The sequence below is a fragment of the Dunckerocampus dactyliophorus genome, chromosome 16, assembly GCF_027744805.1.
Source record: "Dunckerocampus dactyliophorus isolate RoL2022-P2 chromosome 16, RoL_Ddac_1.1, whole genome shotgun sequence".
NCBI classification, from domain to species: domain Eukaryota; kingdom Metazoa; phylum Chordata; class Actinopteri; order Syngnathiformes; family Syngnathidae; genus Dunckerocampus; species Dunckerocampus dactyliophorus.
The window spans coordinates 20563646-20588086 of NC_072834.1; the positions used below are offsets into that span (position 1 = coordinate 20563646).

Sequence of the window (24441 nt, forward strand, 5' to 3'; positions counted from 1 at the left end):
CATACAGACAATCTTTGACTGTCTTTTTTGGTTGGTCAGTTGGTTCTTAACAACAGCAGTGTTGGTGTCATATAGAGGATCTTTGATTGGTGTTTTTGTAGATCCTTAAACAGTGCTCCTGTTAAACAGAGGATCTTTGACCAACATTAAAATATTGTTTGTGATTTCATTTATGAAGATATATTGGTTATGCACTGCTGCGTTCAGGTTCCCACCTTGCAGGATTATGTTGCATTAATGATCTATTTGGTCACAATGGTTGTGGTCAGTATCTCCTTGGGAGGAATGCTGTATGTTGTGTTTACTGTGTTGCATTCAAGGCCACCTTGGGAGCACTGTATTCTGTCCAGGGAAGTTGCAGTGATGCCTTCAGTGCCCAAGAAGGTAAATCACAAACAAACTGACTTTCATGTCGACAGGTGGTAAATATAGACGAGACAAAAAAAAATTGCCAAAGATTTTCCGATCGGCCTGAACGCACCACGGTGGAGTACGACGCTGACTCGGCATTTCTGCTGGAGACATTACACTCCGCCACAAAGAGATGAAGAGGAGGACACACTCAGTGCTGAAACAGCAACGGAGCACTTACGAGATTCCAGCTCAGCAACTGACAAGACATTCTAGAACGCCCACAAGCCACTTCATTAGGCACACTTGCACCTCCAAATGTGAGAAACAGCTCGTGAAATGATTTTGCGAGCTCCCGGACGGCTCGAATGAAACATGAAGGAGCAGAGAGGCGTATAAGTTTACACGCGAAGCAGTAAATTATTGACAGCACACGCCGTGACAGGTGACAGGTGTCCTCTAACCGCTTAACCACTTGTCTTCCTGTGCAAAAATACTTCCTATACAAAATCATTATTATCATATTAACATTATCACTATGTGTTTTCCTTTAATTATTATTATATTTATTATATACAGTACATTTAATGTACATTTGTTGCCTGCCTGTCAACCAGGGTTTGCAACTGACTGACTAGTTTAAAAAAATAACGGTTACTTTTAACATTAATATTTAACTTAATATTGATATTTTTTTACTTTTAATATATATATATATATATATATATATTTGCATTATAAATTATTATTGATCACTATTCACTATTGTCACTATTTCACAAAATTCACTTTATTTGACATTTATTGTGTAGTGCAGGGGGTATGCAGGCCGCAAATTTTATTTTTATTGGCCCTCAGCACATTCTAAAAATACAATTCAACATCCATCCATTTTCTATGGGGGCATGCTGGAGCCTGTCCCAGCTGACTTCGGGCGACAGACGGGGTGCACCCAGCCAATCGCAGGGCACATACAGTATAGACAAACAACCATTCACACTCACATTCATACCTATGGACAATTTAGAGTCACCAATTAACATGCATGTTTTTGGAATGTGAGAGGACCCGGAGAAACCTCACGCGCGCACGGGGAGAACATGCAAACTCCACACACAAATGCCCAGGGGAGAATTGAACCGAGGTCTTCCCGATCTCCAGCCTGTGACTGTGTGGCCAACATGCTAACCACTGGACCACTGTGCGGCCTCATAACAGTCTACAAAAAAAAGGTTATTATTTTACAAGCGTAAAGTCTTTGTGTTATGCAGGAAAACATATTTCAGACGCATAAAGCTGAAACATTTTCCTTTTTCAAGTCGGAATATTATGAAGAAAAAAAAACAAAGCATGAATGTGCAGTCAGGTTGGGAAAAATGTTATAATATTGAGGGAATAAAGTCCAAATATTTTGGGATAAATCAGAATAAAGGTGAAAAAAGAATAAAGGTGGAATATTTGTAACAAAAATAAATAGATCACGCAAAAATGAGCAAAAAAAAGTAATATAAGGAGAATAACTTCATATTAATAATACGCTTTGTCGAATACAACACTAAGCTTCAGATGGAGGCTGCTTTTTCTTGAAATAAAAATTCAGCTTCTTAGCATGGCTACATGGGTTGGTTTACAAAATGTCAAATATCAAAGTGGCCCCCACATCCAATCATTTTCAGTATGCAACCCTCAGTGGAAAAAATTGGGGCACTTCTGGTATAACATCTCCCATGTGACCAGGGCTCTTTATTGATTAAAAATCACTTAAAATATGATAATATAGTTTTTATTGGGAAAGGCATCCTTTAGGAATATGTTAGTTTCTGCACAAAATGTTAAAAACACCTCTCAGTATGATGCTGCAACATTGCGAGATGACTTTAACGCAATAATAAGAGAAGAAAGCACATTCGTTCATTCATTCAGATGGTGCAGGTGTACCTAATGTTGTGGCCTGCGAGATGACTGAGGTCAATGACCGACAACCCCCCCCCCCCCCCCCCCCCCCGTGTGGGTGGGGCGGGGTGGCTCGAGCGCCATGCTGCTGTCATTTCAGCACCGCTCTCTCGTGGACAGCTCCGTCCAATCAGCATGCCGCGTTGGCGTGCGCGTCATACCTTCATCATCGCGCCTCATCCCACCCCTCCCCCCTACATGTACGCGAGACATGGCGGAGGACATGAACGGCATTGTGGGGTGAGGGGGGGAGCTTGGAGGACAAGAATGACATATGTTATCATGCATTAAAAAGCAAAATGGGACATTTAGGTAAACATTCTTTTAGGGATGGGGGATGACAAGTACCCGTATGTGTTTTTATTCACGTGTGCCCTGCACCCAATGTCACTTCCTCCATCTTTAATTGTGCTTATTTAGCTTAGCAGCCCCCCCGCCCCAAGGAGCTCCATAGTGGCTGATATAGTGCTTCTTGTGCACGTTACCTCACGTCACGTCACGTCAGACAGCATTTGCACATGCACGCGCTACCGCCCTTAATTCACACACGGAGGACACCAAACAGCAGGTTTTGTCGATACAAATCAGGCAAAAAAATCAAAACGCCGGCAATGAATGACGCGTCTCCACCGCGAGGCCTAGCGCGCGCCGCTGGGGAGGACAGGTGCGTCACCGTGCACGCGAACGTGCATCCGCTAAGGTGCCAAAAAGCGGGGAGGGAAAAAAACAAAAGAAAAAAACAAGTCTGGAATACTGCACTCACCCAAAATGATCCACAGCGAGCAGGACACCAGCACGAAGGCGAGCATGTCTGTCTCATGTGGACGCGGCGATGCCCCCCCTCCACCCGTGCTGGCTCAGGACCGCAGCGTGGACTGCAGCAAAGACACCGGCAATCTGGATTAACACCGGAGGACGGGGTGGGGGGTGGCGCGGTGGGTCGGGGGGAGGGAGGGTAGAAGATGCTTTGCTTTGACAGTAGAAGAAGGAGAGGGTACTTAGTAAGACAAACGCCCCCCCCTCAAAAAAGGTTCAGGCAATATGACTTGAAAAGGGTTGCAAATAATAATAATAATAACAATAATAATAAAAAGTTGACAAGGATGACATTTTGTTTTAATAATAATATACTCATTGAAAAGCACGCATGTCAACACGGCCCAACATGGCGTAACGGTCACGCGGTGCAGTCTAAGCCACGCCCACTGAACTGAAGTAACCTCCCGGAGCAGGAAGAGGAAATGAATTGTAAAAAACAGCGCATATACTGTAGTGTACAGTAATCCTGCTACAAATTTCACGGTTTCACTCAATCATAATTTTTCAACAATATGTCAATTAAAAAATCATGCTGTTTCCAAGCTGAATAAGGCCTATTGCATATTAAAGGAAAATGTGATGTATTTTAGGCGGGCTGCAGCTGTTTTTTTGATGGCACATTGTAAAAATACAATGAAACAGGCTAACTAAAAAAGAGCAGTCATTTTACAATAACAACATCAAAATATTAAAAGAATAAAGTTTTGATAATAAGGGATAGTAGCAATTTTCAGATTGTGAGGGAAAAAATATTTTAGAAGAATAAAGTTGAAACATAAAAAAAGGGACATTATTTTGTCAAAAGTCAAAACATCATGAGAAAAATCAAACAAAGAATAAATGCACAATTAGGTTGGGAAAAATACGACAATAAAGTTAAATATTTTGGGATAAAGACATGAAATTATGAGAAAAAGGAGTCATGAGAATAAAGTTGAAATATTTGTAAAAAAAAGTTCATATTAACATGTTTTGTTGCCTGTAATGCAAAGCTTCTGGTGGAGCCGTCTTGTTCTTTAAATATATGAAACTTCTTTGCATATCTACATGGATTGGTTTGGAAACTATAAAAAATCAAAAGTGGCCCCCATATTTTTTGACTTTTTGGCCTAAATTATGCATTTTCAAGTAGAAAATTGGCTAACTTAAGTCAAATACAAATATAAAATATTCAGAAGACGCTGTGATGATATGTAGTACTGTACACTGGTCAGTAGGTGTCAGTAATGTTACGGTAATGTTGGGTGAGACACACAAGCACCAAACTTGATTGCCAGAATAACAGATTTTTATGGCAGGCACAATAATCCCTAATAAATATCCCTCATAAAAATACAGGCTACTTTTGCGGCTCTTACCCACACCAAGCTGAAACTCAACTCTGAACCCCCGACATCACTTCCTGTCTGCGCCACCAGAACACATTTACACAAGCACAAGTCGTATTAATGTCATATTTGGAAGGTCGTAAACAGGTTTTCTATTTCTGACATTCTCTCTGAGTATGTCTGTAACCGATGTGTTAATTCAGTTAATTTAATTTCACCAATAATTCATTTTTCATTTCTCACGTATGTATTTGTCGTTATAAGCACCATTTTATGGGCAGTCTTTATTTTATTCGCGTTCTTTTTGTTGTGTGAACTTTGACATCTCTGTGATGTAATTTCCTGCCATTCTGGCGCTCCTCTTCTGGACTGCTGAGGAGTTAGTCTGGTGGCAACAATATTTGAATGTGTTAATGTGAATATAAGAGACATTTCATGCCATTGTGTGCTCTCTGTATTATGTACAGCATTTGAAGACAACTCACGAAAGTTACTGCTGTTAATTAAGCTAGTTTTGGGGAGTTCGTTTTTCATGTGGTTTTCTTTTTTTTAGGAGATGTGTGCATTAAGCTCATTCAGGTTGCTGTACATTTTATGTGTTGTGCACAGGTATGTCGGCTCCCTCTTTTTGTATATTTTATTTAAAATGTTTCAGTCGCCTTCTGGACTGCTGAGGAGAGGAGACGTGCATGCAGCTCATTCAGGTTGCTGTACATTTTATGTGTTGTGCACAGAGAATAAACGCCCCCTCTGGATGGCAAGAGAACTGCAGCTGTCTCCTCATCATTCACCACGTCAAAGAACAAAACGCAGAATTAATTTTTAGCCAGTGTCAGCACAGACCGACTACATGTCTACTATATTGGCCAATAGGAGTGTAAAGGTGACTATAGGGGTGTGATTTCATGTCGAGAAGCTCTAATAATGTTTAAAAACGACATTTAGAAGGTCATAAACAGGTTTTTGATGTCTTAAATGCCTTATTTTCTCTGATTGTGTCTACTATATTGGGTAATAGGAATGTAAATTGACTATAGGTGTACTATTTCCTGTCTAGCGGGCTCAGATAATGGTAGAAAGCATATTTATTCGATCTCCGGTGCGGGCAGGTGCGAAACAGGGCGGGTTACATTGGTGCCGTGACCCGGATGGGAGTGAGGTTTGAGGGGGTGAGTGTAACGGATGCCAGCCTGTGAGGCTGTGCGAGTGTACGTTGGTAAACCTCACTCCCTCTGCCTCAAGAGCTGCGCTGAACACGCGGCCGACGGACCGGGCTTTTGATTGTGTGGTCAGCGCCCTCGCCTCCCATTACGAATTCCTGTGTTCGATCCCCTGTGCGGGCAGGTGCGAAACAGGGCGGGTTACATATATATGTACTATATTGGCTAATAGGAGTGCAAAGGTGACTATAGGGGTGTTATTTCAAACATATTTACAAGGGCATGAACAGGTTTCCATCCATCCATCTTCTGGGGAGGCCCAGATTTTCCTCTCCCCGGCCACTTCGTCCAGCTCCTCCCGGCGGATCCCGAGGCGTTCCCAGGCCAATTGGGAGACATAGTCTCTCCAATATGTCCTGGGTCTTCCCCGAGGCCTTCTACATGTCGGACTTGCCCTGAACACCTCCCCAGGTAGGTGTCCGGGAGGCATCCTGACCAGATGCCAAAGCCACCTCATCTGGCTCCTCTCAATGCGGAGGAGTAGCAGTTCTACTCCGAGCTTCTCCCGCATGACAGTGCTTCTCACGTTATCTCTAAGGAAGAGCCCAGCCACCCTACGGAGAAAACTAATTTCGGCCGCTTGTACCCACTATCTTGTCCTTTCGATCACTACCCAAAGCTCATGACCATAGGTGAGCGTAGGAACATAGATCGACCGGTAAATTGAGAGCTTTGTCTTTTGGCTTAGCTCTCTCTTCACCACAACAGACCGATGTAGAGTCTGCATCAATGCAGACGCCGCACCAATTCGCTTGTCGACCTCGTGTTCAATCCTTCCTTCACTTGTGAAAAAAACCCCAAGGTACCTAAACTCCTCCACTTGGGTCAGGATCTCATCCCCGACCCGGAGATGGCACTCCACCCTTTTCGAGAACCATGAGAACCATAGACTCAGACTTGGAGGTGCTGATTCTCATCCCGGCAGCTTCATACGTTGGCTGCGAACTGATCCAGTGAAAGTTGAAGTTCACGGCTCGATGAAGCCAGCAGGACATCATCTGCAAAAAGCAGAGATTGAATCCTGCAGCCACCAAACCGGAAGCCCTGGCTGCGCCTAGAAATTCTGTCCATAAAAATAATGAACAGAATTGGTGACAAAGGGCAGCCCTGACAGAGTCCAACCCTCAAAGGAAACGGGTCCAACTTATTGCCGGCAATGCGAACCAAACTCTGACACCGGTCATACAGGGAACGAACAGCCTGAATTAGCTTGTCCAATACCCCATACTCCTGGAGTACTTCCCACAGAATTCCTCAAAGAACACGGTCGAATGCCTTCTCCAAGTCCACAAAACACATGTAGACTGGTTGGGCAAACTCCCATGCACCCTCAAGGACCCTGCTGAGAGTGTAGAGCTGGTCCACAGTTCCACGACCAGGACGAAAACCACACTGCTCCTCCTGAATCTGAGATTCAACTATTCGGCGGATCCTCCTCTGCAGAACCCCTGAATAGACCTTACCAGGGAGGCTGAGGAGTGTGATTCCACGATAGTTGGAACACACCCTCCGGTCCCCCTTCTTAAAAAGGGGGATCACCACCCCAGTCTGCCAGAGTCTGCCAGAGTCGTGTCAACCAAGACATGCCTACAGCATCCATGACCTTAAGGAACTCCGGGCGGATCTCATCCACCCCCGGGGCCCTGCCACCGAGGAGCTTTTTGACAACCTCAGCAAGCTCAGCCCCAGAAATAAGAGAACCCACTGTGGAGTCCCCAGGCTCTGCTTCCTCATAGGAAGACGTGTCGGTGGGATTGAGGAGGTCTTCGAAGTATTCTTTCCACCGATCCACAACATCCCGAGTCGAGGTCAGCAGCACACCATCCCCACCATACATGGTGTTGACTGTGCACTGCTTCCCCCTCCTGAGACGCCGAACGGTGGTCCAGAATCTCTTCGAAGCTGTCCGGAAGTCGTTCTCCATGGCTTCTCTGAACTCCTACCATGTCCGAGTTTTTGCCTCAGGGACTGCCAGAGGCGCAGACTGCTTGGCCTGCCGATACGTGTCAGCTGCTTCTGGAGTCCCATGAGCCAAAAAGGCCCGATAGGACTCCTTCATCTTGCATCCCTCACCACTGGTGTCCACCAACGGTTTCTGGGATTACCGCCACGACAGGCACCCACCACCTTACGGCCACAGCTCTGATCAGCGACCTCAACAATGGAGCACGGAACATGGCCCATTCAGACTCAATGTCCGCCACCTCCCTCGGAACATGGTCGAAGCTCTCCCGGAGGTGGGAGTTGAAACGCCTTCTGACAGGGGACTCTGCCAGTCGTTCCCAATGGACACCAGGGAGTCCTGGTGCCAAGTGCACATGTGGACACCCTTATGCTTGAACATATTGTTTGTTATCGACAATCTGAGAAAAGCACAGAAGTCCAATAACAAAGCACCGCTCGGGTTGAGATCGGGGGGGCGTTCCTCCCAATCACGCCAGGTCTATTGAGCCACTCTTTGTCTGGTCCCTCACCTAGGACCTGTTTGTCGTGGGTGACCCTTCCAAGGGCAAAAATCCCCCCGACAACTTACCTCCTAGGATCATCGGGACACGCAAACTCCTCCACCACGATAAGTTGGTAGCTCTGGGAGGAGATGAACAGGTTTCTGATGTCTTAAATGTTTTACAATATTTTCTCTGAATATGTGTACTATATTGGCTAATGGGAGTGTAAAGGTGACTATAGGGGTGTTCTAACAATGCTCTAATAATGTTGAAATGTTAAAAAAGGGTATTTAGAAGGTTGTAAACAGGTCTTCTATGTCTTAAATGTCTTATTTTCTCTGATTATGTCTACTATATTGGGTAATAGTGTGTTATTTCATGTCCAGAGGGCTCTAATAATGTTTTTAAAAAAAACATATTTAGAAGGTCATGAACAGGTTTTTGATGTCTTAAATGTTTTATTTTGTCTGAGTATGTCTACTATATTGGGTAATAGGAGTGTAAAGATGACTATGGGGTGTTATTTCATGTCTAGAGGGCTCTAATAATGTTTTAAAATATATTTAGAAGGTTATGAACAGGTTTTTGATATCTTAAATGTCTTATTTTCTCTGATTATGTCTACTATATTGGGTAATAGGAGTGTAAAGGTGACGACAGGGGTCTTATTTCATGTTTAGAGGGCTCTGATAATGTTTACACAGCATATTTAGAAGGAAAAAAAAAAAAAAAAAAAAAGAAGGTCGTAAACAGGTTTTCTATGCCTTAAATATCTTATTTTCTCTGATTATGTCTACTATATTGGGCAATAGAATTGTAGAGGTGATTATAGGGGTGTTATTTCATGTCCAGAAGGCTCTAATAATGGAAGGAATCTTACTTCACAGAAATTCACTCATCATGGTCAGGTCTGGAACCAATGAACCACCATATATAAAGGATGACTATATTTTTATATCCAACAAACACAACTCATTGGTGTTAAAGCTGAAGACACACAGTAGGGTTTACTAAAAGCACTTTTAAAAGTGTCTCAATTCCAGCATCAAAGGCACACGAATGTGGCACCTCTCTGACTTCTTTGACGTTGGTGAAAAAGAGTAGAATGTGAGAGTTTCACTAGTACAGGCAGTACAGTAATGTGAAGTGTTAACGCTAACGAACGTGTGCAAGCAGGCTTCATGTTTAACTTGCCGCCTGGCATGTGACTGACTAATTCAACAGGTCACAGGTCAGGACCTCCCATCTGGGCATCTCCCATCTATACAATAGATGCTACATGCTACACAGCGCTTAATAAATGGATGAACGTCAGGTTTGGCAAGAATCAAACGTCATTTGTCATCTTAGAGAGATATTTTGGACAAAAACAACTTTATGGGAACACACGGAAAAACACAAAAGATCCATTGAGGCAGGGGTGTCCAAAGGTTTTCCCAGTGAGGGCCACATAGTGAAAAATGAAAAGGATGCAACTTTGCCAGTTTGACATTTTGCAAAGCAACACATGTAGATATGCTAAGAAGCTATGTATATTTCATCTCAGCTTTGTCTTTTCTCAGCTTTTCCCGCAAACAAATTTTCCTTTTTTGGTTTATTTTTCATAATATTACAACTTCAGAAAAATAACCTCCTCCTTTAATTTTTAAAGTTCATGCTACTAAAATGTTGTTATTTCTCCTCATAATATTACAACGTTTACAGGTGTTTTTTCATGCCTGCTGTTGTTTTTTTTTCCATTATCCATCTATTTCAGCTTTTAACTTATAAATTTTCTTCTTGTAATTCTGACTTTATTCCCATATTTTATGTGTTTTTTGTTTTTGTTTTGTTTTTCATAATATTACATCTTTGGACAAACTGTATTGTATTGTATTGTATTATACTTTATTTATCCCACAGCAGGGAAATTCACTTGTTACAGCAGCAAGCAAGATACGCAGAATAGAAGAATACATCGTGACTACAACATGGTTCAGGTGGTGCAGGTGTTGTAGAGCCTGACAGCGGTCGGTATGAAGGACCTGCGGAACCTCTCCTTCTTACACCGTGGGTGTAACAGTCTGCTGCTGAAGGAGCTGCTAAGGGAACCCACAGTGTCATGTAGCGGGTGAGAGGTGTTGTCCATGATGGATGTCAGCTTAGCCAACATCCTTCTCTCCCCCACTTCCTCCACGGAGTCCAGAGGACCGTCCAGGACAGAGCTCGCTCTCCTGATCAGTCTATTGATCCTGCACCTGTCCCTGTCCGTGCTGGCCCCTCTCCAGCAGCCCACAGCATAGAAGATGGCTGAGGCCACCACAGAGTCATTAAAGGTCCGTAAAAGAGTCCTGCACACACCAAAGGACCTCAGTCTCCTCAGCAGGTGGAGGCGACTCTGGCCCTTCTTGTAGAGGGCGTGGGTGTTGACGGACCAGTCTAGTTTGTTGGTAAGGTGAACACCCAGGAATTTGTAGCTGTCTACCAACTCTATGTCCGCTCCCTGGATGTTCACCGGTGTGAAGTGAGACGTTTTCCTCTGGAAGTTAATGATCATCTCCTTTGTCTTGCTGGTGTTGAGTTGCAGCTGGTTAAGCTCACTCCAGCTGACAAAGTCCCTGATGACCGTCCTGTATTCCAGATCATTCCCCTCTGAAACACAACCCACAATGGCTGTGTCATCGGAGAACTTCTGGATGTGACACTGTGTGGAGTTGTGTGTGAAGTCCGAGGTGTAGAGGGTGAAGAGGAAAGGGGAGAGCACCGTACCCTGAGGGGCACCTGTGCTGCAGAGTACCATGTCAGACACACAGTGACGGAGCCTCAAATACTGTGGTCTGTTGGTGAGGTAGTCTATAACCCATGCAGTCAGGTGTTGGTCTATTCCCACACTCTCCATCTTCACTCTGAGTAGTGACGGCTGGATGGTGTTAAAGGCACTGGATAAGTAAAAAAACATGACCCTCACAGCGCTTCCGCTGTCCTCCAGGTGTAGCAGTGATCTGTGCAGCAGGTAGATCACTGTGTCGTCCACTCCGATCCCAGGCCGGTAAGCAAACTGCAGGGGGTCCAGCTGAGTGCCCACCAGGCGTCGCAGGTGCTGCAGGATAATCCTCTCCATGGTCTTCATCAGGTGAGTGGTTTGGCTCCTTGGGACGCGGTGTCTTTGGTATCGGGACCACACAGGAGGTCTTCCACAGGGCCGGGACTTTCTCCAGGCTCAGGCTGAGATTGAACAAGTGCCTGAGAACTCCACAGAGCTGGTCAGCACAGTCCTTGAGGATTCTAGGGCTGATGCCGTCCGGTCCCGGGGCCTTCCTTGCCTTGATCTTCTTGAGTTGACTCCTCACCTGATCATCAGTTATGGAGAGGGGGGTAGAGAATGGCTAGGATGGGGATGTGGGGGTGAAGAGAGGTGAGTGGGTAGGGGAGAGAGGGGGGGGCAGACTCAAATCCGTTGAAAAACAGATTGAGTTCATCTGCCCAGATCTTGTCCCCACTGGCTCCCTCTTTAATTTTTCAACTTTATGCTACTAAAATGATGTTATTTTTCTTCACAATATAACAAAAATATAAGTCTTTTCTCTGAATATTTGGACTTTATTCTTGTAAACATGTTTTCTGTTGCTGTTCTTGTTAAGTCACATTTTTGCAATACACCGCGGGCCGCACCTTGGCATTTTAAGGGATGCTTGGAGGAGTTTGCTGTGGAAGAACTAGCTCGGGGCAGTGACGTCTGAGGCTTATAGGAGGTCGGGAACTCTCACTTTTGGCCGTGCATCGCGCTCACACGACAGGATCAGAAAGGAGGTTAATGTCGGGATTAAGTGATCAGGGTGTGAGCTTGAAAGGTGGAAATGGAGCACTGAGATGAGAGGACGTGCCCCTCAAGTGTGAAATTTATTCAAATATGGACAAATAAACTCCGCCCACAAGCCTAATGGTGCACGGCCATGGAACCACTCAAGTGCAACGTCGCACCATTTGCCCAATTCTTTCGCAAAAAACATGTGTCATATCATATTTATTTGTCATAAAAAAAACAATCATTATTAATTAATATTAATATTTTATATTATTATCTATTGGTATACTGTATGTATTATATATTCATGTATATTATAAAAATAAACATCATATACAGTCATCCCCATTTACTGTGGAAATGAATTTCCGCAAAATAGGATTCAGTATTAATAAATTGAATACTTTTGGAGCTGAAACGTAGAAAACCTTTTTATGACCTTCTAAAAAACATTTTTAACATTATTAGAGCCCTGTAGACATGAAATAACACCCTACTGTATCGTCACCTTTATACTCGTATGACCTAATATAGTAGGCATGATAAGCAATAATAAGACATAATTACTCACCCAAAGCATTGGCAAAGTTGTCATGTAAATGACAACAATGTATTACTCTTTTGAACGCATATTGTTTTGAGAAGCCAATCTCCTTTCTTGTGTATGAATTCTGCTGTCTACCAAAAAATCCTGAAGGAGACTGTCCAGCCATCTGTTGGTGACCTCAAGCTGAAACCAACTTGGGTCCTGCAGCAGGACAATGATCCAAAACACACCAGCAAGTCCACCTCCGAATGGCTGAAGAAAAACCAAATGAAGACTTTGGAGTGGCCTAGTCCAAGTCCTGACCTGAATCCTATTGAGATGCTGTGGCATGACCTTAAAAAGGCGCTTCATGCTGGAAAAGCCTCCAATGTGGCTGAATGACAACAATTTTGCAAAGATGAGTGGGCCAAAATTCCCCCACAGCGCTGTAAGAGACTCATTGCAAGTTATCACAAACGCTTGATTGCAGTTGTTGCTGCTAAGGGTGGCCCAACCAGTTATTAGGTTTGGGGGGGGCAATCACTTTTTCACACAGGGACATGTAGCTTTGGATTCTTTTTCTCCCTTAATAATAAAAGGTTTCATTTAAAAACTGCATTTTGCGTTCAGTTGTGTTGCCATTGACTTATATTTACATTTGTTTGGTGATCTGAAAAATTTAATTGTGACAAACATGCAAAAAAAATATAAATCAGGAAGGGGGCAAACCGTTTTTCACACCACTGTATCTATGTTATCACAAGTTGCTCTAATTTGTATGTTTGCAACTTGGAAGTCCAACAACAAAGTGGGTAAAGATGGGAGTGATGTCAGGGAGAAATCTCAGCCTGCTTCTGGAAAGTACACACCGCCCCCCCATGCCACCCCCGCACTCACATGGACTGTCGGGAAGCCCCTGAAGGACCCTTGCATCCATCCAAAGTGGACATTCCCAGTAGATTCCTGAGACATGCATGAAAAGCAAAAGAAGGTTGTTTTTGTTTTTATCTTCAAAGTAAAAGGGGACGTCATAAAATGTGCTTTAATTTTGAACGGACTCACTGCTCCCTTCCACACTGCACTGTGCTGGTGACGTCACCGGACAGGCGTCTTGGACTTTAGCAGGTAGCACACCGCCCCCTGTGGCCACTTTAATTACTGCATCATTTCCACGAAAGCGCGGGTTTACGCTGCAGAGGATGATGAAGGTGACGATGAGGAGGACGCCATCCTGTGGGTGAACTTTGGCGCGTGATGGGAGGAGGAAGGAGGACAGCGATGCGTAGGTGTGGTTTCTAGTAAATAGCACAAGAGCTATTATTTCATGTTTTATTATTTTTATTATAACTTACAAACAAGCATTTAAATCTTTTTTTCTCGTTGATTTTTTAAACATACAAGCCTAAACACAACATAATGTGCAATAAGTATCATACAACACACCTTACATACGTGCAACCAAGTGTAACCTACGTATTTACTACATATGTTACTTATTTATTATAACTAATTGCAATGTGCACATGAATGTCCAATCCACCTTATTTATATAGCACATATTACAAACACTGTAATGTCGATTGCATTCCATTCAATGTACATAAATATAATTTTTCTACCATTTCATGTGATTTTTCTATCCTTTAATGCACATAAAGAAAGTATTTTTCCTACCATTTAATGCGATTTTCCATCCAACCATTTAATATCCTTTTCATTTCATTTACTCATTATTTAAAAAAAAAAACATTTTATGACGCTTGTCCTTACCAGGGGGGTATGCTGGAGCTTATCCCAGTTGACTTTGGGCGACAGGCGGGGTACACCCCGGACTCAGACTATTTAGTATCATTTTTCTACTTTTGTTATTCATGTGCATTACATGTCATCTGTATGACATGTAATGCACATGAATAATGTCATTTTATGCACATAAATAATGTGTGCGTGTGTGTTTTTTACCATTTCATATAATTCTACTATTTAATGCCATTTTCTACCTGCACATGAATGATGTCATTTTTCTACCATTTTTTTTATGTGATTTTATGATACGATGTGATGTAATGTGACGTAATATCTGTGAATAATGCAATTTTTCTCCCATTTAAATGGCATTTTCAACCATTTAATGCACACGAATAATGTTTTTGTTACCATTTAATGGAATTTGTCCACCATATAGTGCACATGAACGTGTAGAAAAGTTTGGTAAATAACAACGCCAGACAACTTCCTCGTCTACTGAAACCACGTGACTTCGCAGAAACTGCCAGGCTGCAGGTTGGGGGAGAGCCCATTGCGCATGCGCGAGCTGTAAAAAATGTCAACTGCACTTCTTCGCCTCTTGAGGTTTAAATTAGCAAAAAGGGGAAATAACAGAGAAGAAAGCAAGAACAAAAACATAACACCGCAGCGTTCTTGCGGACTCGACTGACACGGACGTGTGGGGAAAGTGTACGCATATAAACATCTCATACACAAAATCATATTACTAAAGACGAAAAACAAGCACATTTTTCGGCGTCAAACCGCCTTTTTGGAACGCTGAATAATAACCTCGCTACACAATAGTGACGTGATACACTTGCAACACGAAGAGGACAGTTTTTACATGAATTAGCACTTGAATTCGCTTAAAAAAAGACAGAGACGTGAGGTTGCTACGGTGGGGGGGGGGTGAACACTTCTTACAGCGCGCAGCAGGGAAAGCCCAGCCAGTGGCTCATATAAAAGAGCCACTTGCACACACCGACACACTTCTTGCTTGCTTTGCGACACGGTAGCGCTCAGAAGAAGAAGACTGAGGAGGAATATCACCGAGACAAACTTCCATTGTGGACTACACTTGGATTTGTTTCTTCTGGAGAGGATAATAAACTAGTAGGTGCTCATTGACTTATTATTGCATGCAGTCTGTAAATAAAGAATCAGCTTTTTAAAAATCTTCTAAATATTGCATTTATTTGAATTTGATAATGCATTAAATGTTTCTTAAATATTCAGCTCCTGTGCACACTTTATAAACACTTTTAGGATGCTGTTTTACTTTTTTTTTTTTTTTAAGACAAGAAAAAGTATCAATGAGTGGTTTATTAGCCCCCATGACCCTGATAAGTACACTATCTCCTCCGGGGTGTACTCCCTCAATGCTTGCACGAACGCCATGGCCGTGACCTCCTTGTGCCCTCCCGCTCTGACAAGCAGCTGCAATAAATCCACAAGTGGGGAGGAAGTCTGCACCTCACTCCTCACTCGCAGCCTTTACCTTTTCGTAGTCGTTTTTTTCATCTACTGTAAGCCACTCCTCTGTTTTTTAAGGCGCAACATGCCCGTAACCAGGATGAAGATGAGGCCGTGGCTGGAGAGGAAGATCAACTCCAACACCATCCCTGGTCTGACCTGGATAGACAAGGTGAGGCTAGATGAGGAAGAGGAAGTCATGGCATGCATTGTTTGTCTTTTTGCACATAAAAGATAGAATGTGTCTTTTAAAAGTATTAACCTTTTTGGCCTTTAGGGCCACCATCTACTTCACTCATCTCATGTTCAGCAAAGCAAAAGCTAGCTAAACACGTGGGGGGGGATAACCCTGCTTCAGAGGTGCGAGCGCTCGTAGCCGGACGGCAAAATGACAGACAGGGAGGAGGCGGCACGTCAACGTACCAAAACTAAACACAAAATGGCGTTCCAGGAGAAGACCACGTTCTCCATCCCGTGGAAGCACGCAGCTCGACACGGCTGGGATATGGACAAGGATGCTTGTCTCTTCAAGGAGTGGGCCATTCACACAGGTTAGCTCACGCATACACACACGCACGCATGCACGCACACACACATATACACACGTGCATACATGCACTCTTCTGAATAAACACATTCACACACAGTCACACTCAAACACATTCACACTCAGTCACTCGCACACTTATTCACTCACTCAGTCAGTCACACACTCGTTCACTCATTCAGTCACTTACTCACTCAGTCACACACACTCAGCCACTCGCACACTCATTCATTCACTCGTTCACTCATTCAGTCACTCACTCACTCAGTCACACACACTCAGCCACTCGCACACTCATTCACTCAGTCACTCACACACTCGTTCACTCATTCAGTCACTCACTCACTCAGTCACACACACACACACTCAGTCACTCACATACTTGCTCACACACTCAGTCACTCATACACTCAGTCAGTCAGTCAGTCACTCACTCAGTAGTCACTCACACACTTGCTCACACACTCAGTCAGTCAGTCAGTCAGTCAGTCAGTCAGTCAGTCAATCACTCAATCACTCAATCACACGCACACACACACACACACACACACACGTTCACTCAAGTCAGTCGTTCACTGGCTCACTCACACGAAGCTGACCCAGGGAGTCTTCATCTTCCTGGCAGGGAAATACGGGGAGAGGGGATCCCGCGACGCCAAAACCTGGAAGGCCAACTTCCGCTGTGCGATGAACTCGCTCCCTGACATCGAGGAGGTGAAGGACAAGAGCGTCAACAAGGGACAGTCGGCCATGCGCGTCTTCCGCATGTTGCCCATGACGCAGAAGACGAGAGGTGATTTCCTGCACGCCGCCACGTTGGTCCAAAGTGTCTTTAGCAGACATTTGACATGTTTGACTTTTTTGTCATCTCGCAGAAAAACGCAGCAGAGTCAAGTCCAGGAAGCAGGTGAACGCTCTTTCTCTTTTATGGCGCAAACTTGGAAAGAAGTTGATAACGTCCACGCTGACACGCATGCATTTCCAGTAGCTGGTCTTCTTGTTGCTGGTAGATGTCCCATTTAAGTCCAACAATGAGCCCTGGAGGCGTTAGTACTTACTAATCATGTAACGGTACATGCAGTCCCCAAATCAATGCCAAACACGACTTGACGTACTGCAAGGGTGTCCAAGGTGTGGCCCGCGGCTTTTTTTTTATTGGCCCGCCGCACATTCTAAAAATATAATTTCGCAAGAAAAAAAAAAAAAAAAAAAAAGACCAGCAAAAATAAATGTAAAATCAACAGTAATTTTACAAGACTAAAATCAAAATATTAAGCAAAAAAACCAAACTTTACAAGAATGATGTCATGATATGAGGAAAAATAACATTTTAGCAGCACAAAGTTGAAATATTAAAAAATGAAGTTTTTTTATAAAGTTGTAATGTTATAAAAAATTAACTCAAAATATTAGGGCAATAAAGTCATAATTATGGGAAGAACATTTTCAGGACAAATGTAATTATTGGAAATTTATTGGAAAATTGGAGAAAACCTAGCTGTAATTAATAAAAAATACAAAATATGAAGAGAAAAATGTTGCATTTTAACAAGAAAAAAAGACACAATTTTATGAGAATAAACTTGTAATATTATGAAGGAAATAATGTCATTTTAATAGCATAGACTTGAAATATAAAAGAAAATATAATATTACGAGAAACAAACAAAACTAATGGAAGTTGTCATTTTTGGAAAATTAGGTTGGGGAAAAAGTTACGATGTTACCAGAATAAAGTCAAAATATTGTGGCAATAAAGTCATAATTGGGGCAAAAAATGATAAGGCCGCCCTTGTTTCTTCAGTTTCTTGTTCATTTTAATGCCTGATACAACTACAGGTACCTTTGTTTGGACAAATATAACAACAACAGCAAAAATGGCCCATAAGTGTTCATTTTTATGGCAGTACAATGCTATAGCTATTCATGTAAGAAATTAAATGATTTTGGTTATTATAAAAAAAACATGGAAGTGGTAGATACCATCTCTTAAAGGAAACTCTTATGATCTATATTTGTTATCACCATTATATTTGTCCAAACAAATGTACCTTTAGTTGTACCAGGCATTAAAATGGATCAATAAACTGAAGAAACAAGGGTAGTTTAATCATTTTTTCCATGACTGTAGGTAGAGTTTGGTTTTTTTTAGAAAATATCAAAGTGGCAAAGTTCCATGCTTTCATTTTTTTCTGGAAAAAGTGTGGACACCCCGGCGTACCGTTAACCCCCCAGCATATGAGCACACCCTCACTGTTAGCTGACTAAGTAGGTGTTAAACAGCTGTTGTTGTCTTGTACGTGAAGATGAGGGCTACCCAGCAGTCAGTTTGTCTACAAGGAGTCAAACACCGTCCAAATGTTCAGTGGTCCAAATGTTTAGATCTCATCATTTGTGGCGTCCCTCAGGTGAAGATGTCGGAGGAGGACACGGACTGCAGCGACACGCAGTCGCCGCCCGCCCCGTCGCAACTGCGGGTCGACACCGCGTCCGCTCAGGAGAACGTGGTGGACAGCACGGTGGACATGGGGGTTCGAGGTGAGAGAGGACAAAAACGAAGGACGAATTACAAGTGTTGCCGGTTTCTAACTCTTTGCCAATCTTTTCAGATTACACCAACTCGTCATTCGACCTTCCCGACTTGACGTTTCCTGCCGAGATGGTGGCGGAACGCCTGCAGGACAACTTCCACAACCATTTCCAAATTTCACCCGATCACAGCCCAGGTGAGGAAACAACGCGAGCGTTCGGGCAGGATGCTAAATGGCGAGTGGAACTAACACTCATTCTGTCTTTTTTTGTCTCCTCTCCTCGGCCACCTGCGGACTTACAGACTATGAATACGACATTGTGGAGGTGAGCATTGCCGCCCTGCTCCGGCTCGCACCGGGTGTGTCTTTCATTGACAGGAACGCCCGTGTTGGTCTAAACCAGGGGTGCCCATTACATTGATCGCGAGCTCCCGGTCGATCGCGAAGGTAGTTTGGGTCGATCGCATAAACGTCACTTCATAGATGTCATATGACATCAATCAGCTGCCATTAAGCTCGCCTCCTGATTGCTCTTCCTCCCCTGCGGCATTGGTGAACGTCACATCTCAAACCACATAGAGACTCAACTTTCGTCTTTATTATTCCTAGTGGATAAACAAACTCATCAGTAAGACGCCTATATCTATAAGAAAAGTTATCCGTTCGCTTGTATCGTCTAGTTATGTAGAAAAAAAGTGAATTGTTGGAGGGCTTTACTTCGCGTCATGAACTCCACTATAGAAATACGTGTTTTTCTACACGTCCGTTTCTTAAACTATTATTTCATGATGAATTGGAAAAATGCCCATTGCTGAAGCCTTTTTAATATGTTGTCGTGACTTCTGCTCCATTGTCTTTTGCATAATCATTTCCATTTCTTGCATACCGGTAATGTTTGATAGCAAATGCTAACTGGGCTAACACATGAACTGTGTGTGTCTCATGAACGCTACGTTTTGACGGACATATTCCCGGCACTCAGGTTACCTACACAACTACTGAGACATTACGTGTAATTATCTTTATTGCCATATTGAATTTAATTGTGAGTTATTTGTGAATGATATCAGCTACTTTGATTACTTGTAAACTTTGAAACTGTGAATGTGAAATACTAATCATTAGTATCAGCCCGATATACATGTCAAATGTACATAAATATTTTTAATTATTTTATAGTAGGAGGTAGATCTTTGGGACTTGGTTATTTTAAAAATACAGTAACTCACAGGCTAAAAAAATGTGAGCACCCCTAGTCGAAATGATCGACAAAAGACAAACGACACGCTAAAAACTCCTGTGTCGCTTCTTTAGATTTCCAAGCAACTGGAGAGAGAGTTGCAAAACCTCACCATGAACAATTTAGCATCGACCAGCCCGGGGAGCCACTGGAGCGACAATTCCTCAGGTAACAGCAGTGCGATCGCAGGGCACATATAGACGAACAACCATTCACACTCACATTCATACTTATGGACAGATTCGAGTTTCCAATGAACCTAACACGCATGTTTTTGGAATGTGGGAGAACACCCAAACATGCACGAGGAGAACATGCAAACTCCACACAGATATGCCCAAGCGAAGATTCCAACCCAGGTTTTCCACGTCTCCTGACTGTGTGGCCAACACGTAACCACTAGGCCACAGTGCAGGCCAAAGTTGAAATTTTTGGAACAAAAAAACACGACAGAAAAAATATGGCACTAATAAAAGGCTTTTTAGACACCGTTTAAAATATATATTTTTTTACTTAAACATGAAAACCTGACTTCGATATGAATATACACTCAAACCTGTCTTAGTGGCCACCTTTATAGAACGGCCACCTGCCTATAGCGGCCACTGAAAAAATCCCCCGCAGCAAATTTACTTGTTATAGACCCTGTGTATAGCAGTCACCTGTCTAACACGGCCAGCGGCCACCCATTTTGTCTCCCTTGGTCAATATCTGACTGCATATAGCGGCCAAATTACCGACTCAAGTAGAAGCTTCATGCACGAAAAAGTTTAGTTTTTCAATCAGTGAAGCCGTCGTGTGTAGACTTTAATTACTGAGTCCTAGCTCAGTCACAATCATTCACAAGATCCACACAAACTGTCAGTTGTTCCACACAAAAAAGCCGTCTTCTTTTGAGCTTGCTATTTCCTGGTCAAACATGTAACTTTAAGAGCATTTGCACCAAAACATTACCGCAAATTAGGCTGGGAACATGACGTGCTCCCAGCGACTCTACAATACAATACTGCATGTTAAAAAGGCAGCGGGAGCAAAACTGAGTTCGGTTGTACTTAATTTAAGTATTTTAGAATGTACTCACGTTATTTTTGATCAATCCTCATCCACAAATCCATTAAAGTCCTCATCTTCTGTATTCGACACAAAAAAAGTCGTCTTCTTTGCCGTTCGCTTAACTTGTCAGTGTTATTCAGCTCCGAACCGTAGTAAGGGCAACCTGACTCCAGCAAAGAAGGAAACTTCTCCTGTTGCTTCTGCCAACTTTATTTATTGAACGCGGCCACCAGACAGCAGCTCAGAATACACACACATCTCTCAGCATCGTCTCTCCTTCCTGCTTGCCCACAAGGCAAAGGTTAAACAAGCCCCACTACATAGCTGTCCAGCCAATGCCTGTAAGAAATGACACCGTTTATTTCCTGGTGTGCACTGGTCAATACTGTAATGCCGCTTGTTGTGGGGAAGGAGAGACTCACGTCGCCGATGCACTTTAATGGCTTTATTAACAGCGGAGAACACTGCAGGACTTTACATCCACGCCAACATAAACACACTTCCCAACTCTCTCGAAACTCACAGCTAGCACTGAGCCTAGCTTTCCTGCTCGGGACGCCCACCGTCACTTCCCGATGAACTAAAGCTGTAATGACACTCTGCCGTATAAAAAGTAAAATATAAAAACAAGCGTAAGACATTACTAGCACAGCTTTGTTCTGTGGGTCGTGGATAATAACAAGCCTAGTAGTGCTGTACAACTTTTATCTGCAGTCCCACAGTGCCCTCTACTGGTCAACATTAATTTATTTTTTTCCCCTTTTTTTTCCTCTACTGGTCAACATTCAACCTGGACGCCATATAGAGGCCACCTGTCTATAGCGGCCACTTTTGCAGTCTCCCTCTAGTGACAAGTTTGACGTACATAAAGTACCTCACCTACGTCATTGGTTGAGCTAATGTTAGCAAATGAATTTCTTTAGACGTAAAAAATGGCATGTCTGAGCCAAATATTCAGAAGCGTTAATTGTTCTTTTTGTTTGTTTGATCCTTCAGACTGCGCACAGTCAGTCCGAACAGTCGACGAAGTAGACGACTTGCAGTACACCACGCTGGGCCAGGACTTCACGCACACGGCGGACATCTTCCTCGAGTTCAGCCCCAGTTTCTATTTGGACATGTGAGGTTTGCAGTTTGAAGGACTGGTGAGACCACTCTGAAGACTGTTGACTTCACCAGCTCAGGAAACCAAAGCTGCATCAGCGGTGGTAAAGGTCCCATGAGGTTCTGGTGTTGTATCCATTCAGCTTTACCCACATTCCTTTTTGGACCTGGAAAAGCTACTTTGCAGTCCCATAACTTGTCCTATGGGCTACGTTAGCCGTCTGGAATGGATCTTGAAGGACACAAATGGTACTTTTGTGTGGTTTCAACTCATCTCCAAGCTGAAGTCTGTTATTGTTATCGATCCTGTCTTCCATTCATCAACCTAAATCTTACTCAGTGCACACGTTATTCTCACCCATTGTAGCAAACATTTAACATTTGGTCCACACTTTATGTAAAAGTTGTAAATGTACGTGTATATAGTTGGATTTTGTGTGTGTATCTGTTTTTTTAAAAAATAAAAACAAAACAATTACATGTGAAGGAGTACAACTTTATTATTATTATTTGAGTGGTGTACATTTTCAAAAAGTTACTTTATTTTTTTCCCCAAAGTTAGCATTAGCATCACTGTTGAGACATGTTGCTTCTTTGTAAAGCTTTGTAAAAGATAGAAAGAAAAAAATTTGGTAATGAAAAAAATGTGCTTCAGGCAGGGGTCTCAAAAGTGCGGCCCAGGGGCCATTTGCGGGCGGCCGCTGTTCTGTTACTGGCCCACCGCACATTCTGAAAATATAATATAAATAATACAAGGGAAAATAATGTAATCTTAGTAGAATAAAGTTGAAATATATTTTTAAAAAGGCACAATATTTATTAAAAGTTGTCATATTATGATTAAAAAAAACAATACAACAAATACATTTGTAATATTTGGAAAATGAGGTTTGCGAAAAAGTTATACTGTTACAAGAATAACCAACGTCAAAATATTATGGGTACATAAAGTCATTATTACGAGAAGAATATTTTCAAGAAGAAAGCTGAAATATAAAGAGGAAAAGGCTGTATTCTAAAAGTTGCAATTTTACGAGAATAACATTGGATTATTATATGGAAAAAGAATGTCATTTTGGTAGCACAGAATTGAAATATTAAAGAAAAAATAGGTGATTTAAAAAAAGTTGTAATATTAGGAGAAACAAACAAAAAAAACAACGTTTTTTTATATGATTAACTAAATTTTCAGTGTGTAGAAAAATAATAAAATCATAAGACATATAGTTCTGTCAATATATAATTAATTAATTTGGATTTGTAATTAATTGATCTAACTAATCTCACCCGAAAATTGTTGGGAAAAAGCCCTAACCTTGAAGTATTATCATTAAAATTTTGGCATCTGAAAATATTGTAGTTAAATATTGTAAGTATAACCACAAAAGTGGCTTCATAAAGTAATATTTTGTTTTTAAGACCGCTCCTCACCGTACCCTCCCAACTACAATGGGAGCCCATCAGGCCGAACCACAATGTCCACTTCAGGGTGAGGCTGACCGTTGTTTTCTACCCCCAATAACTCAAACACAACAAGCCCAACGCATAAAAACAGATTTTATAAAAAAAAGGCAACATGCATACAGGAACAGTAATGTCAGACATTAAATATGTAATGAATCAATCACAATTAATGTTTCAATTTGACACCACTAAATTCAAAATAAAAATAGCACTGACATGTGTGAATGTAAAGTCAACCATGGTCATGGTGGCAAAAAAAAAAAAAAAAAGTGCATGACTCAGCGATTATGTTGCGACTTGGACTTCTTTTACCTCCTATTCCTGCAGCAGCCGGCTGCACCACCGAACCGGTTCTGCTCACATTGTAACCGCCTCCCTGTCGGGACAAGAGAGAGACAAAATGTTTGTTTTTGTGGACGCATTTCCATCTTTGAATTGGAACTAATCCCAGTGCTGATGCAACTGTCAGAAATCTGAGCCCAGATTCGCGTCAAATTCTGAATAATAATAATTAGACAAGCGCACTTAAAGTGAGAGTCTAAAATATCGAGCCTCCTTTTGTTACCTGACCTAATTAGTCAAAAAAGTACGATGTGACTAGTAGTACAAAAGTACAACATTTTGTACGAGTTGACGCAAACCTAAATTTTATTTGACGCCTGTTTTAGAGTAATACGAATACATGGGAAATGAATTGTTCAATAATATACAGTATTTCTAGTACAAAAAACCTCATTTTTCAAAAGACAACCCCTTCAGTACCAGCCATTTTAGACGATTTTGACTGATCCTTCAAGGCACACAGAATATTGTGTTCTATGGCTATTTAAA

At 42.4% G+C, this 24441-nt stretch overlaps 2 protein-coding genes across 3 annotated transcripts in view; one reads left to right on the forward strand and one right to left on the reverse strand.

Annotated features, from left to right (window-relative positions):
* The window catches only part of acsl6 (acyl-CoA synthetase long chain family member 6), a 28982-nt gene extending 25736 nt beyond the window's left edge, over positions 1–3246 (reverse strand). Inside the window, exon 1 of the mRNA XM_054754638.1 lies at positions 3068–3246. Coding sequence (XP_054610613.1) covers positions 3068–3113 — 46 coding nt within the window. The 5' untranslated portion in view covers positions 3114–3246. The remainder of the gene's footprint in view (positions 1–3067) is intronic.
* An 11919-nt stretch (positions 3247–15165) lies between these two features.
* irf1b (interferon regulatory factor 1b) lies at positions 15166–22621 on the forward strand. Of its 2 annotated transcripts, XM_054754639.1 has the most exons (10): positions 15166–15311; positions 15750–15843; positions 16123–16222; positions 16844–17011; positions 17094–17125; positions 18627–18756; positions 18828–18944; positions 19052–19074; positions 20064–20157; positions 22039–22621. In XM_054754639.1, the coding sequence occupies exons 2-10, from the start codon at positions 15757–15759 to the stop codon at positions 22164–22166; spliced, it is 879 nt and encodes a 292-aa protein (XP_054610614.1). In that variant the 5' UTR covers positions 15166–15311; positions 15750–15756; the 3' UTR covers positions 22167–22621. The 2 variants fall into 2 exon arrangements, with proteins under 2 accessions (XP_054610614.1, XP_054610615.1); XM_054754640.1 differs by lacking the exon at positions 20064–20157.
* Positions 22622–24441: the final 1820 nt, after the last annotated feature.

Excerpts from the sequence above, each read along its gene's own strand:
- irf1b (XM_054754639.1), top strand. The coding sequence starts at position 15,757 with ATGCCCGTAACCAGGATGAAGATGAGGCCGTGGCTGGAGAGGAAGATC. Across the intron at positions 15,844-16,122 it reads GTCTGACCTGGATAGACAAG|GAGAAGACCACGTTCTCCAT; the intron begins GTGAGGCTAGAT and ends ATGGCGTTCCAG. Across the intron at positions 16,223-16,843 it reads GGAGTGGGCCATTCACACAG|GGAAATACGGGGAGAGGGGA; the intron begins GTTAGCTCACGC and ends TCTTCCTGGCAG.